The 14036-nt window shown below is 39.6% G+C and overlaps 1 protein-coding gene across 2 annotated transcripts; it reads left to right on the forward strand.

The window, feature by feature from the left end:
- Nucleotides 1-2771: 2771 nt before the first annotated feature.
- Nucleotides 2772-12951, forward strand: LLPH (LLP homolog, long-term synaptic facilitation factor). 2 transcript variants are annotated; one of them, XM_057741033.1, is made up of 3 exons: nt 2772-2912; nt 4574-4785; nt 8089-12951. In XM_057741033.1, exons 2-3 carry the CDS (start codon nt 4581-4583, stop codon nt 8265-8267), a joined length of 384 nt encoding a protein of 127 aa, XP_057597016.1. In that variant the 5' UTR covers nt 2772-2912; nt 4574-4580; the 3' UTR covers nt 8268-12951. The 2 variants fall into 2 exon arrangements, with proteins under 2 accessions (XP_057597016.1, XP_057597015.1); XM_057741032.1 differs by having other exon boundaries at nt 2822-2912; nt 4566-4785.
- The last annotated feature ends 1085 nt before the right edge of the window (nt 12952-14036 follow it).

Raw genomic sequence — 14036 nt, forward strand, 5'->3', positions numbered from 1 at the left:
TAAAGGGAGTTAGCAGGACTTGGACAGAACGACAGGCAACTGAATGTACAGTGTACAAAGTGCAGCCAGGGAGGTAGGAGGAAAATAGGAACGAGCAGTATCTGACAAATATTTTTATTGAATGTAACTTGGGGACAGAAGTGCAGTAGCAGGGCCCTGTCTGCCTGCCTTCATTTCTTTTCTGCAGACCTTACACCTAGCTTTTATCCACTTGATCCACTTCTGGGCATTAGTGGTGTCAGCAGCCAGTTGTGGGCCTTTTTGGAACAGTTGGGAAGTTAGGTACTTTTTGCTTGTTCATCTTTGTAAAGCTTTGTTTTGAAGTCCCTGTCAGCTAGTGCCTGGGCAACATGGAGTCACCATCTGAATCCCATTAGTCTTCCCAGTCCTTACTCAGTGATTATTCAGATCAGGAGTTCCGTGGGCAAGGTCTGGCTGTGTAGAGGCCCCATTAGCTGGTGTCAGTAGTGTAGCATGGCTTTGAGATGGGAAACCATTCTTTTCCTGTCAGGTATTTAGTGCCGCCCACTGCACTTCCCGTTCCACAGGCTCCTTCTAGCTCTGTGATGGAGCTGAAGCAATGTCCAGTTTGACCCTTAAGCCTTATCCCCCCATCAGGGGTTAAAGTTTGCTGAAGACAGTAGTTCAGTTCCCATCATCTTTGTATACCCAGCAGAGCGCCTGTCACAGAATGCATACTCCAGTGTACGAATGAGGAGTGAATGAAGGATTTTTAAATATACCAAGGCCATTTAACTATTCTGTTAGAACTGCTCTTATATAAACTGGTGAGGAACATGTTGAAAAGGTTTTTTTTCTCAGTGCAATCTAGGATTCAGCCTTTTAAAGCATCAGTAATGCAGAATTATGGCATATATTTAACACCATGACATTTTCATAATAAACTTTTTTCCTTTTTTTTGGTGCCAAGTATCTATTCAAAAGTCTTGGCCTGAAATGTTAAGCAAGATGCAGTCAATTTGGACTATTTGAAAGTGAGCTTTCTCTGATGTAGAATGCAATGTGAACATGTATTTTTGGGAGAGGTGGCTAGATCTAATATATATTTAAAATAGAAATTCACTTGCTGTATAAGAACTTCTTGATCTCTAAAGAAAGGTTTTTCAAGCATGCTTTTTTTAAAAAAATATACCACGTTATGACCTTTTTTCCCAGCCTCTATTTAAAAAAAAAAAAACCCAAAAAAAAAACAAAAACCAACTTGCTGTATTCTGAATTTAGTAATTTCCACATGATGCACTGTTTCTTCAAGGACACAAATTTAAAGAAAAATGGTACCCATAAATTGTCTCATAGTGAACTCTTTTGCTAGTAACCAGAGTTTACCAGGAGTTTACTAGGCCATGATTAAAAACAATTCATTTCCTGGTTTTTGATTTATGTTGTAAATGTCTAGAAAATACTGCTTACAAATAGTCATGTGCATGTTTGAATTTATTATGTAAAAATGATAAGAGCGGCCATTTGTTGAGCTTTTATATTCCCTACCTAGGATTATTCGGTTGTATTAGCTTCGTTTTGTAGATAAGGGAATCCAGGCTCAGAGATAGTACTCATATGGCTCACAAGGAAGTGTTAGAACCATAAATACTACAGACCTGTACGGTTCCAGAGCCAATGCTATTAGAAGCATATGTAAAATAATAGAACTGGTGTTGTGATCAATGTGACCGTCACCGAAGCCAAGTGCCCTAGGGTGAGTATGGTGTCTAGTTTACATTAGTGATTAGCCAGGTGAACACTGAACTGAATTATTAGTTTGATCGTTTTACCTTTCGAACCTGTCTTTGGGATGAGAAAGGGGGGTTTGTTTTTGGTAACAGCTTTGAGATGTAACTGACATACAAGGAACTGCACATATTTAAAGGATACTATTTGGCAAGTTTTGACACATGTATACAACCGTGAGACCATCACCTGGGATGGGGACATTTAAGGGCTGCAAATAAAGATGATCTTAATTCGGCTTCTACAAGAACGCCTGACGTGGTGAATGTGCGCCTGACGTGAATCTAAAGGTCGGCTCAGTAAAAGGCGAAAGATTTATGCGATCTGAAGAGTAAGCCAGAAAGAGAAAAACAAATATTGTATGCTAACTCATATATATGGAATATATATTTAAAAAAATGGTACTGATGAACCCAGTGACAAGACGACAATAAGGATGCAGATGCAGAGGATGGACTGGAGGACACGAGGTTGGGGGGATGGAGGGCGAAGGGGAAGCTGGAAGTGAGAGAGTAGCATAGACATATATACACTACCAACTGTAAAATAGGTAGTGGGAAGTTGCTGTGTAACAAAGGGAGATCAACTCGATGATGGGTGATGCTTTAGAGGGCCAGGACAGGGAGAGCGGGAGGGAGTCGCGGGAGGGAGGGGATATGGGGGTATACATATAAAACACAGCTGATTCATTTTGGTGTACCTCAAAAGCTGGTACAAGAGTGTAAAGCAATTATATTCCAATAAAGAGCTTTAAAAAAAAAAAGCAAAGTATGTTTCTCCAAAAAAAAAATAAAGGTCGGCTCAGAGCTCCCTCCCTGACGGTGGTTATCCCTCCTTGGGTTAGTCTCAGGGCTGCCCCGCCCACGCTCGGGACGCAGGCCTAGCTGGCGTCCGACCTCGGCACTTCCCTATTCCGACCTCAGAACCTGTCTGGGAGGAGCCCAGCTCTTAGATCTGCCCTCGCACCAAAGGCAGGAAGCGCGTCAGCCCTGGGCTCCAGACGACCCCGCCTCTCGAGGCCTTCCGGGGCATGTTTGGCTCCCGGCGAGCAGCGCGCGCCCGGGGGGCGGGGGCAGTAGAGCGGGTTGTCCGGAAGGCGGAAGTGCGGAGGCTTCCGGGCGGCGTGGGCAGCGTGTGGCGTCTGAGTTCCTGGGTTTTCTCAGGTGAGTTCTTTACCCCTTGGCTCCAGTGGAGCGTGGGACTGGGGAGTCGGTTCCGCCGCCCGTGGAGAGACTCCTGTCAAGCCTCGTCCCTCTCTCGGCAAGCTTGAGCGCGGCGCAGAGACGCAGGCCTCCTCTTGGGCGAGGGCCTGCCGTTGTCTTGGTGGCCCTGGTCGGGCTTCCCGGTGTTCTGTGGGAAGTGGAGTCCTCAGTCGTTCAGCCCTGTTCAGGTTAACCTCGGCCGTCAGGGTTGTGTACCGCAACCCTTCTCTCCCTGCCCTGCACAGAGCTTGAGTACACAGGGGGTCAGAGTGAGTTTGTGATTTCTGGCATCCAGAAATGTTACTCCACCAGTTATCCGCCAACAAATGTTTGCTTAAACTTTGCTATGTGCACAGCGCTACGCATTGGGAGATCCAGTCGTGAACAAGACCTGTTTATCCCCTGCCTTCGTGGAGCCCACAGTCCACTGGGAGTAACAGAAAATAAACTTAGGAATTTTACATTGTAACACGTATTAAACAGGAAAGAAAAGGATGAGGTGGTAGAGAGTAAAAGGAGGCGAGCTTACAGGGGTCAGAAAAGCCCTTTCTGAGATACTGAAGTGAAGGATCAGTTCTCAGGCAAAGGAACGGAAGATGTAAAGGTACTGAAGTCAACGTCATTTGGACATTTTTTTTCTTTTTTCTTTTTTTTCAAAATAATGTCTTAATGATTTAACTGTATTATTGATGTGTAGTTAACAAACTACACGTTTAAAGTGTGTAAAACATTTTGAGATACATCAGTGTATATACACACAGACATAAGTCTGTCAGCACAATCAAGATGATGTAAGTTATTCCCACAAACTTCCCTCTAACCTCTTTATAATCCCTATAACCCCTTCCCAACCCTCATGACATTCCTGCACTGTCCCTCGGTTGTCATTGATTGAATTTTTTAAGATGTAAATGGTGCTTGAAGATGGGGTGGAGCATGAGATGAGATAACAGTTGAAGGAGGCAGGGGCCAGGTCACAAATAACCTTGTAGATCTTGATTATATGAGGTGGAAAATCATTAATTCCAAGAAAGACAGTGTATGCTCTTTAAGTTTAAAAGCTCACATTGACCACCTTGTGGGGGAAGGGCTGGGACTAAGGAGTAGAGGGAAAGCAAGAGTAGAAATAGACAAGTTTAAAATAACTAGATTGACCTGAGGGGGTGTATAATGAGGAAAATTGGGGTGGGTAGGGTTGCCTGTAGGTTTGGGGAGGTCAGGATTCAGTTAAAAGATTTATAAAATATTTTGTGACTTTTAAGTTGTTGTGTAAATGTAAGTTGATGGCACTCTTTGCATTTTGGGGGAAATTAAATTTCTGCAGCTTGTGTGGAAACTACAGGAGCTTTCCAAATTGGCTTGACTTACAGTGTGCCAGTGGCCATGGGGAGTTTGGTTTGGTGTTCTTAATTATTATTTAGTGGCTGTATATGCCCTGTTAATCCTCACATAATTTTCACATTATGCCATCATAAATCACGAACAGAGTGAAGAGTTTAGTTTCCATTTGTTCACATTCAGCAAAGATACGTTTTGACCTGGTTTTCCAAGGCTTTTCCTTTTTTTTTTTTTATATGTAGTAAATAGTTGCTTTTGAAAATGTAAATTTGTTAGCTTTGCAGGTAAACTATGGCTAAAAGTTTACGGAGTAAGTGGAAAAGGAAGATGCGTGCTGAAAAGAGAAAAAAGAATGCCCCGAAGGAGCTCAGCAGACTGAAAAGTATTCTTAAAGTAGATGGTGATGTTTTAATGAAAGACATTCAAGAGATAGCAACAGTGGTGGAACCCAAACATTGTCAAGAGAAAACGCAATGTGTGGTGAAAGATGAAACAGGTGAATTTATGTGTTTCACTTAAATAAATTATATCAACTTCCTTTTGTGACTCTTTTTCCTTTTTTGAATGTCTTGCATTCTTTCTCACACTTGCTTCCCTGCAAACCTCCTGCCATGCCCACATAATTCTTTGGAGGCACTACTAGAGATTCTTTGCTAAGCTATTTTAAAATCAGTTCATGTGAGTAGGCATGTTTTGGATTATTCAGAGTGAGCCTTTGGTGCTTATACAGTAGTTTAAATGTCTCAGAAATAGTACTACAGGAGTGGACAAACCTGGACACGTTCTCGTTGGAAGGGTACACGGGAGTCAAGAACTAGGCAGGGTAGAGGGAGGTCTTTATTCATTTTACCCTTTGCAAGATCTAGGTTCCATTCTGAGAGTCCTCTGCCCTTATATTATTATCCTAAAGATCAGTTTCTCTGTATTGGATTTTGACAGATGCTAGGTGCTTTAATACAGTCTACAGTTGGAGGCTGTATATAATGTGTATAATAGTCATTGTCCTTGATCCCTCTTTCCTTTATCCCCCACCTGTAAACCATTAGCATATCATCTTTTTTTTTTTTTTAATTAATTTACTTATGGCTGTGTTGGGTCTTTGTTGCTGAGTGCGGGCTTTCTCTAGTTGCGGTGAGTGAGGGCTTCTCACTGCAGTGGCTTCTCTTGTTGCGGACTACAGGCTCTAGGTGCACAGGCTTCAGCAGTTGTGGCATGCAAGCTCATTAGTTGTGGCTCGTGGGCTCTAGAGCACAGGCTTCAGTAGTTGTGGCACACCGGCTCCATGGCGTGTGGAATCTTCCCGGACCAGGGATGGAACCAGTGTCCCCTGCACTGGCAGGCAGATTCTTAACCACTGTGCCACCAGGGAAGTCCCTAGCATATCGTCTTGACCATCTCCAAAATACATTAAGAATCTATCCATTTTTTTCCTGCTTTCATGCTTTCACTTCAATGACGACTTATCTCTTGCCTAAATCACAATAGTAGCTATTTTACTTCTCTCTTTAGCTTTTGCTCATTTCTGATTCATTTTTGACATACCACCCAGTATGATCTTTTCAGGATATAAATCAGTTATGTCATTTCCATGCTTAAATCACCTCATTATATTTCCATGTGCTTACCACAGCCTGCCTGGTCCTACTTAATCTCATCCTAATACTTCTCTTTAAAAAGGCTCTAGCCACAGGCTGAAGTTTGCTTTGTTATTGTCCCCTCAACAGAACATTGAGAACTCCATGAGAGCAAGAAGCTTATTTGGACCACCTTATCCCCAAAACCTAGAACAGCACCTAAAATAATCATTCAGTGACCAATTACTAAATGACTAATGTATATCAGGCCCTATTCTAGGTACTGAGGCAACAATGATGAATAACAGAAATGGCCTCCATCCTAGTGGGATTTACATCACATGGTAGGAGACAGAAAGTAAACCAGATAAATGAACTAATATAATGTCAGGTAGCAGAGTCCACAGAAGATCTGTATACCCTCATAAGTTCCTAGGGGGGACATTGTTGACATGTCCTTCACAATAGATAAGATTGGTGTTAGATGGACCATGGCTGTGCTGAGCTTCCTGCTAAGTCTTCTGTTAGAAGAGCTGGATACCTGAGTGTGACCTGGGTGAAAAAGTATGGCAGCCCCAGGATATCCAAGTCTGCTGTGTGATCAGAAGCTTGCTGCTTACTAATGTACCTCTTCCAAGTACGCTTCATTGGAAGTGGCTAGTCATTCCTAATAGTTTATTTTCTTCTAAGGCCTGTCCATTAGAAGTGTGGGTGCACTTCTTATTGACACAACTATTTTATTTAGCTCAAGAAAGCACCTAATCTGAGAAGTATTCTCATAACTCACATGTTTTCAGAACCTTACACTTAAGCTCTAATGCAGTAATTCAAACCCATATCTCCTAAATGACTGTTGCAAAGAAGGACAATCATAACAACATTCTCTTTTTTTAAATTTATTTTTATTGAAGTATAGTTGAATTACATTGTGTTAATGACTGCTCTACAACAAAGTGACTCAGTTATATATACGTTCTTATATTTTCCATTATTATCACAAGATATTGAATGCAGTTCCCTGTGTTATACAGTAGGACCTTGTTGTTTATCCATTCTATATATACCAATTTGCATCAGCTAATCCCAACCTCCCAATCTAAGCCTCTCCCCACTCCCCTCACCCATGGCAACCACCAGTCTGTTCTCTTATGTCCCTGATTCTGTTTCTGTTTCATAGATAGATTCGTTTGTGTTGTATTTTAGATTCCACATATAAGTGATATCATATGGTATTTGTCTTTCTCTTTCTGATGTACTTAATGTGATAATCTGTAGTTGCATCCATGTTGCTGCAAATGGCATTATTTCATTCTTTTTTATGGTTTAGTATTCCATTGTATATATGTACCACATCTTTATCCATTCATCTGTCGATGGACCTTTAGGTTGTTTCCATGTCTTGGCTATTGTGAGTAGTGCTGCCATGAACATAGTGGTACATGTATCTTTTTGAATTATGGTTTTCGAATTATAATTTTGTCTGGATATATGCCCAGGAATGGAATTGCTGGATCATATGGTAATTCTATTTTTAGTTTTCTGAGGAACCTCCATACTGTTTTCCACAGTGGCTGCAGCAACTTCATTCCCACCAAGTGTAGAGGGGTTCCCTTTACTCCACACCCTCTCTAGCATTTGTTATTTGCAGACATTTTAATGATGGCCATCTGACTGGCTAGAGTACCTCGTAGTTTTGATTTGCATTTCTCTAATAAATAGTGATGTTGAGCATCTCTTCATGTGCCTGTTGGCCATCTGTGTTTCTTTTTTGGAGAAATGTCTCTAGGTCTTCTGCCCATTTTTTGATTGGGTTGCATAATAACATTCTTTAGAAAGTTTCTTAGTGACTAAGTAGATGATGTCTCTAGTTCCACACAGATACTTTTTATGTCTTTCATGGTTGTGGGAACACATGGCATCATGTGTGTGAGTCTACTGAATGTGCTGTGTTTTGTTTTTTTGTTTGGTTTTTTTGAGGTTTTTGCTTTGTTTGAGTTTTTTTTTTTTACTTACTTTTTAGGTTTTTTTTTTTTTTTTTGAGTTTTTTGAGTTTTATGAGTGTTAGTCAGAGAGCATTACACAAAGGATTTGGTTTTGTTTTTTTTTTTTGCTTTTGTAGTTTCATGCCACTTTTAAATTTGATGTCCTCATTGCATTAATGTGCTTTTTCGTGGGTTCGTTTCTTCATTTGTGAGAATTAATAGTTTTTCCATTGTTTTATTCAGATGACATGAAAATGGAGACTGATATTAAGAGAAACAAAAAGACTCTTCTCGACCAGCATGGGCAGTACCCCATATGGATGAACCAGAGGCAAAGAAAAAGACTGAAAGCAAAGCGAGAGAAAAAGAAGGGGAAAAGCAAAGCAAAGGCCATGAAGGCAGCAAAGGGTTTGGCCTGGTAGACTCTTAAAAACTTGAAAAGTGCCACATGGGACGGATCTTTGATTAGAATGTATACATTGATTTCAGCTTCCACCACATGAAAATTTTGTTTCCATTTTTTAACTTGGCCTTTTCCTTCAGTTCAAGCCCAACGTAACTCCTCAAATTTGTGGTGGTAACTTGAATAAAATATTTTCTTTGATGAATGAAAGCTACACTGATATTTTAATTGAATGCTATCCAGTATGCAGGGATTATCAGACATCAGAATTCTCTCAAGTATTAATGCGGTTCTAATTGTTTGGTCTTAGAAAGATAAAACATGATATTATGCTGAAAAATTTGTGCTAACTCAGATTTAAAGTAAATTATTATGTATCATGTGAAAATGTTGGTGAATTGTGTAAGCAGTACTTGTTTGGGGTTTTGATTTTGTATCATTCAGAATAAGAGATACTCTGTCTAGATCTTAAAGATCTATTCTTTCATATATCCTTAAGGTTTCCTAGTAGTAGGGAAGACCAGATTCTTCAGTTAAATTTTTTAAAAATCTTAAATTTTTAGGTAGAATATCGACATGTACAAATTATTATGCTCTTTTTAGGAGATTAGAACATTTTGGGGACTAGTTTAATGTTCTTCAATTTTTATATTATTCTCAGAGTATGGTTCTCAGAATTAGCCTTTCTGGATGTGTGGTGAAAAAAATACATGGACACGTCCGTTTGGGAAATGATACATACTTGAAGATTCAAAAAAAAAAATGTTAGCTTAGTACAGGCATATCTCGGAGATATTGCAGGTTCAGTTCCAGACCACTGCAATAAAGTGGACTATGTGAGTTTTTTGGTTTCCTAGTGCGTGTAAAAATTATGTTTACACTATACTATAGTCTATTTTGCAGTAGCATTGTATGTAAAAAAATGATATACATACCTTAATTTAAAAATAATGCTTTGGAAAAATGGCGCTGATAGACTTATTTGACAGAGGGTTGCCACAAACCTTCAATTTGTAAAAAAAAAAAAAAAAGCAATATGTGCAAAGCACAATAAAACGAGATATGCCTATATAGTCGTATAGAGATATAGCAGACTTTTCCAGGTGCCAGAGGCCCAGGGAACAAGACAGGGTGTCTGCCCTCATGAGTATGTACTCAGAAGAGGTTGTTAGCTTCAGAGAAAACCAAGTTAAAAGTGAGACCTCTTAGAATAAGGTCACTTAGTCATCAGGACACAAATTTTGTACTGGGTATGCTGCTAGGCTAGGACACAATATAGAGATAAATAGGAAACGACCCAAATCTTTTAGGAGATTTGAAGCTCAAATTTAATGCTAGTAAAATCTTAGTATTATTTTATATAATAGACTTTTCTCAATCCGTTCAGTGGTTAGTTCACCAAAGAGTGGATTATTTTCAAATACTTACGGAAGCTAATAGAAGATGTGAGTTGGAAAGTTCAAAGAAGTTCATGGCTTTCTTTTGCCTTTTGGTATAATTTTGAACAACAGAGTTTGTGAGAAGGCAAATACATAAATATTCATGAAATAAAAAGTTGCTAACATTATCTAATTAAGCCATGATAATATCAGCCTAATAAAAAGGGGCTAAGTTGTTTACCTTTTTTTTTCCCGTCGTAGGAATTGTCTACATCAGTGATGTTACACACTTGGTGTTTATTTAAAATTTGGCAGCATTGTTAGGTATGTTTTTGCTGGATTTTTGAGGTCAAAAGCCAGTGCCAGGGTCATGTTCATGTTTTCTGAGGCTGATAACCTCCAGTTTGACTCCAACAGAAAGTAGTAGCTTTGAGCTTTCCTCTAGGGCCTTTCAGTGACGTTCGGCTATTCACTTACGTTTGTCTAGTCATGAACTTTGTATAGTCAGGATTTAACTTAAAAGTTAACAAAATCAAAACTCAGAATACCACTACCAAAAAATGTATTTGAGAAACATATTCTGAAGTGCCCTGTGTCCTCTGGCAAGTTGGCTGTTAGAGAGAAATTGTCTTGCGTAGCTTGTGGTGGGGGCCTCTGAGATCACTGATTTCCTGAATCGTGTGGCCAGTGGGATTCTTCCTACCTCCAAATTTTGGTGGGAAATTTAGACTACCATTCCAAAATGAGTGCAGCCTGTGATCACTTCTTGTTGCTTTTTTCCTGAAGTTTCTAAGTTAAGAAGTAAAACATAGTCCTTTAATCTCTTAAATGATTAGCTTAGCTTCATAAAATTTGTCATCTCTTTATTTGACTGATGTTTTCCAGAGAATTCTGTAAAACCACCAGATGGAGCTCAAGCTAAGCACTAAATCATTTTTTGGAATTAGATTGAGTGGGCTAAATCACATTAGGGATTGAATGTGACATTTTATTTTATTTTTGATTTTTAAGAAATTGAAATTAAAATATCATCTAAGGATAATCAAAATTGCCTTCATTTATTGGTTGCTTTGCATATCAGGACTTGGTCTAAATTATTTAATCCTAAACTCTTCAATCAAAGTATTAACTCATTTAATCCTCCCAGCAATCCTATGAGTTTGGTACTGATGTTATCTCTATATACAACAGGGGAAACTGAGGCACACAGGCTGGAATTCAAATTCAGAGTCAAGCTCCAGAACCTATACTCTTACAGTGCCATTCTGCCTCTCAAGGGTGTGGAAACCCTTGCTAAGAAAAAATGTAGTTTTAGGGTAGAATACTTACTTTTGGTTCAATCTATTTGGGGGGCTCAGGATCAGATAAAAAGTAGGTTTCAGAAGAGAAATGATTTATAGACCCTTTCTCAAATCTCTAGGCCTAGACCAGACTGGAGTTCCTGTGGTAGCACGCCCTTAGAATGGGATGACCCCATCCTAAAGCTATAGCCCACATTCAGTGGTACCCAAGCTGCAAATCAGAGAAGAAATGTGAACTGCAGTTGAAGCTCTAAGGTAGAATCAAGTGGTTTTGACTACATCTTTTTTCTAATGTCACATTTTAGGTACATTTCCCCCCTAGTAGTTCACATGCTGCCTAGAATAAAGATGCAGCAGGATATATTTGCTTATGAGGAAATCTGAATATTTTCAAAATTTGGATCAGTATATCTGGCGTATGATTCTTAGGAGTTGGAGAAAAAATAACTGGCTATAAATGACTTGATTTAAATCTCTGAAATGGGCTGGTGTTGATGGTGAAGGTAGTGGGGTAGTGGTGTGCAGGAGTAGTGAAGTGCTAGCCGCAAAATAGAATAAATAGGAGGAATCTAAAGAGACCTCAGGGAATTCCCAAATTTATAAATACTACAGTTGAGATGCAGATGATGGGCTGTTGACTCAGCTTAGCAGCTAAGCGACTAACTTCTGTTGCCACCTGGCAGAGTGATTCACATTCACGGGAGGCACAAAATACGAAGCTTTTTCCCTGTATTTGCCAGAATATAAAAACACCCTTGCAGCAGGCACATACCGGTTTAACAAGGAAGTGTCGAGGGGGAGCAGGGAGCTGTTAAATACTCAACATCAGGTTAAGGCCACTGTTGCTCCCAGGGCCCCATCAGGCAGCAGGAGGGCCAGGGCGAGGCTTACGCCTGCTTACAAGACCCCCTAAACCTGACACAGTTGAACGCCAAGAGTCTCCTACATCTGTTTTAGAATAGGAGAAAAATAGGATGTGATGTCACATAGGACTCATTTGCTAGAATAGTAGTAATCAACATTTAGAGAATGCTTACTGTGTTAACCGCTTTACCTGTATTATTTCATTTAATCTGTAAACAGTACTGTGGGATCCGAGCTCTTATTATCCATGTTTGTAGAGGAGGAAACAGCTTTGTTGAGGTAAGTGAAGTTGCCCAAAGCTATGCAACTATTAACTAGTGAGCAAGACTGTCCTAGGGTGTAGAATGAATGTGTTTGATGGGAAGCTTCAGAGACAGGTTTTGATTCAATCTAAGGAAGAACCTTCTAACTGAAATGTTTGTTGGGTGGTGGCACGAGCAGCCTTCGGAGGACTATCCTGTCAGGCTAAGACTGGACAGCCACCTGGTTGGAATGTGGCAGAATGGACTCAGATATTGGACTTGGACTTGGAGTAGACAGCTGGTGAAGTCCTTGCCAGCTAAGAAGTGCCTTGCAGGAAGTTGTCACTTTGAAATGTGCTGATTTTGCCCTTAGTTTTTGGGCACCCCGTGACTGCAGACTTAAGTATCTTTTTGGTGGAAATAACAAAATCTGAAATCTCCTTAAATTCGTTAATGTCTTTTAAGTCTGGTATTCATTCCACTAAGTTCCACTTTAAAGTATGGAAAAACGTTATGAACATCTGCTTTAAACAACGAATGGGGTGAAGTCCTTTGCATTTTAATTTAAAGAACAGCATAGTTTTATAATACATTAGGTGTATAATATGCAGAATGTATTTAATTTCCTAAAGCGATGATTTGTCTTGGCATTGTGCTATCTTATGAAACACTTTCTCATTCTCACATTGTGTCTTTTTAGTTTTCAATATCAGCAAAACCTTTAAATAGTCTTAGTTGGGTGTTGTGTATCACTGTACAGTAACTGCTAGTACATATGGTATTTCTGATCCATGTAATAAAGTACATTTGTCATGTATCTTGTGATCTGCATACCTTTCAGCTGTTACTTCATAAATCTGTTCCATCAGAGAACTGCTTTGTAGAGCAATGGTTGAAGCTGCTTTTAATAAACTAATATTTTGTGTCTTTTATATGTAATCAACAGGGAGTATTATAGACTTGTGCCTCTGTGGAGAAACATTCCACTAAACTTCTTTTCTCTTGACAATAATGGAAAAAAAAATAGTTTGGGAAAAGCACAGATGTTCAAGAACACGTGTTGTTTGCTCCTAAAAGTCAGCTGAAGATCTTTGGTGTTGCTCCAGGGTTTTTTGTTTGTTTGTTTTTATTTTGTTTTATTTATTTTTTTAAAGCTTTAGAGAAGAAACAGTTTGAGATATATGATGGGGGTGGGGGTGGGGAGATAGAATTACAGATTTCAGTGGGAGACCAACATTGGGTGCTATTTTTCAAAATTCTGAAGTGCTTCATCTTGATCACACAAAGGGGTGATATTCTGAACAGGGTAGTAGGCAGTTGGCCAAAGATTGGTCATTCCTACATGCTTCCCTAGTCAGACATAAGCATTCTGATCTAGGTTTAGTCTTTATTCTGTCCTGAACCTCAAACTAATATTGTCTTCACAAAAGCATAGGTATTTACTAATGCAGGCAATCCCTTGAGTAATTGGATTGGGGCTATTGTCTTTCTTCAGCTGTAGAAATTTGCTCAATGAGTAAGCTCTCCACAGAGTAGGCAGTTGGTTATTGATAACTGTATAGTAAGTATTTGTGGAAAATGCTTAAGGAAGCTGTATGCCTTGGGTGAAATTGGTATGGTTGTCCTTTATAAGCCTATGAATCTTTAAGAAGAGTTGCCATAAAGAGAATGGGAAGCAGCTGTTCCGAATCTCCACTGACGAAATGGGTTTTAACTGTAGCAGAAGGGATTTGAGTTAAGTGTAAAGAAGAACTTCCTGAATGTGAGTGTTATTTAAAGCCAGGTATGGATTGAGAAGAGGCTGTTTTATTGTCTCTGGAGGAGAGAGAGTGCTAGATAGAAAAAGAAATGGAAGGGGGCAGAGAGTGGGAGACCCCCACTTAATTGAGACGATTTAAATGTAATTCTGCCCAAGGTTATGAGCCCTTTATTCTCTTTTCTCACACTCACATCTCAGGTTTTGAAGTTTAAAAGGTCAGACCTGAAGAGTGTACTTTAGTCA

This window comes from Hippopotamus amphibius, chromosome 7 (assembly GCF_030028045.1).
Source record: "Hippopotamus amphibius kiboko isolate mHipAmp2 chromosome 7, mHipAmp2.hap2, whole genome shotgun sequence".
NCBI lineage: Eukaryota > Metazoa > Chordata > Mammalia > Artiodactyla > Hippopotamidae > Hippopotamus > Hippopotamus amphibius.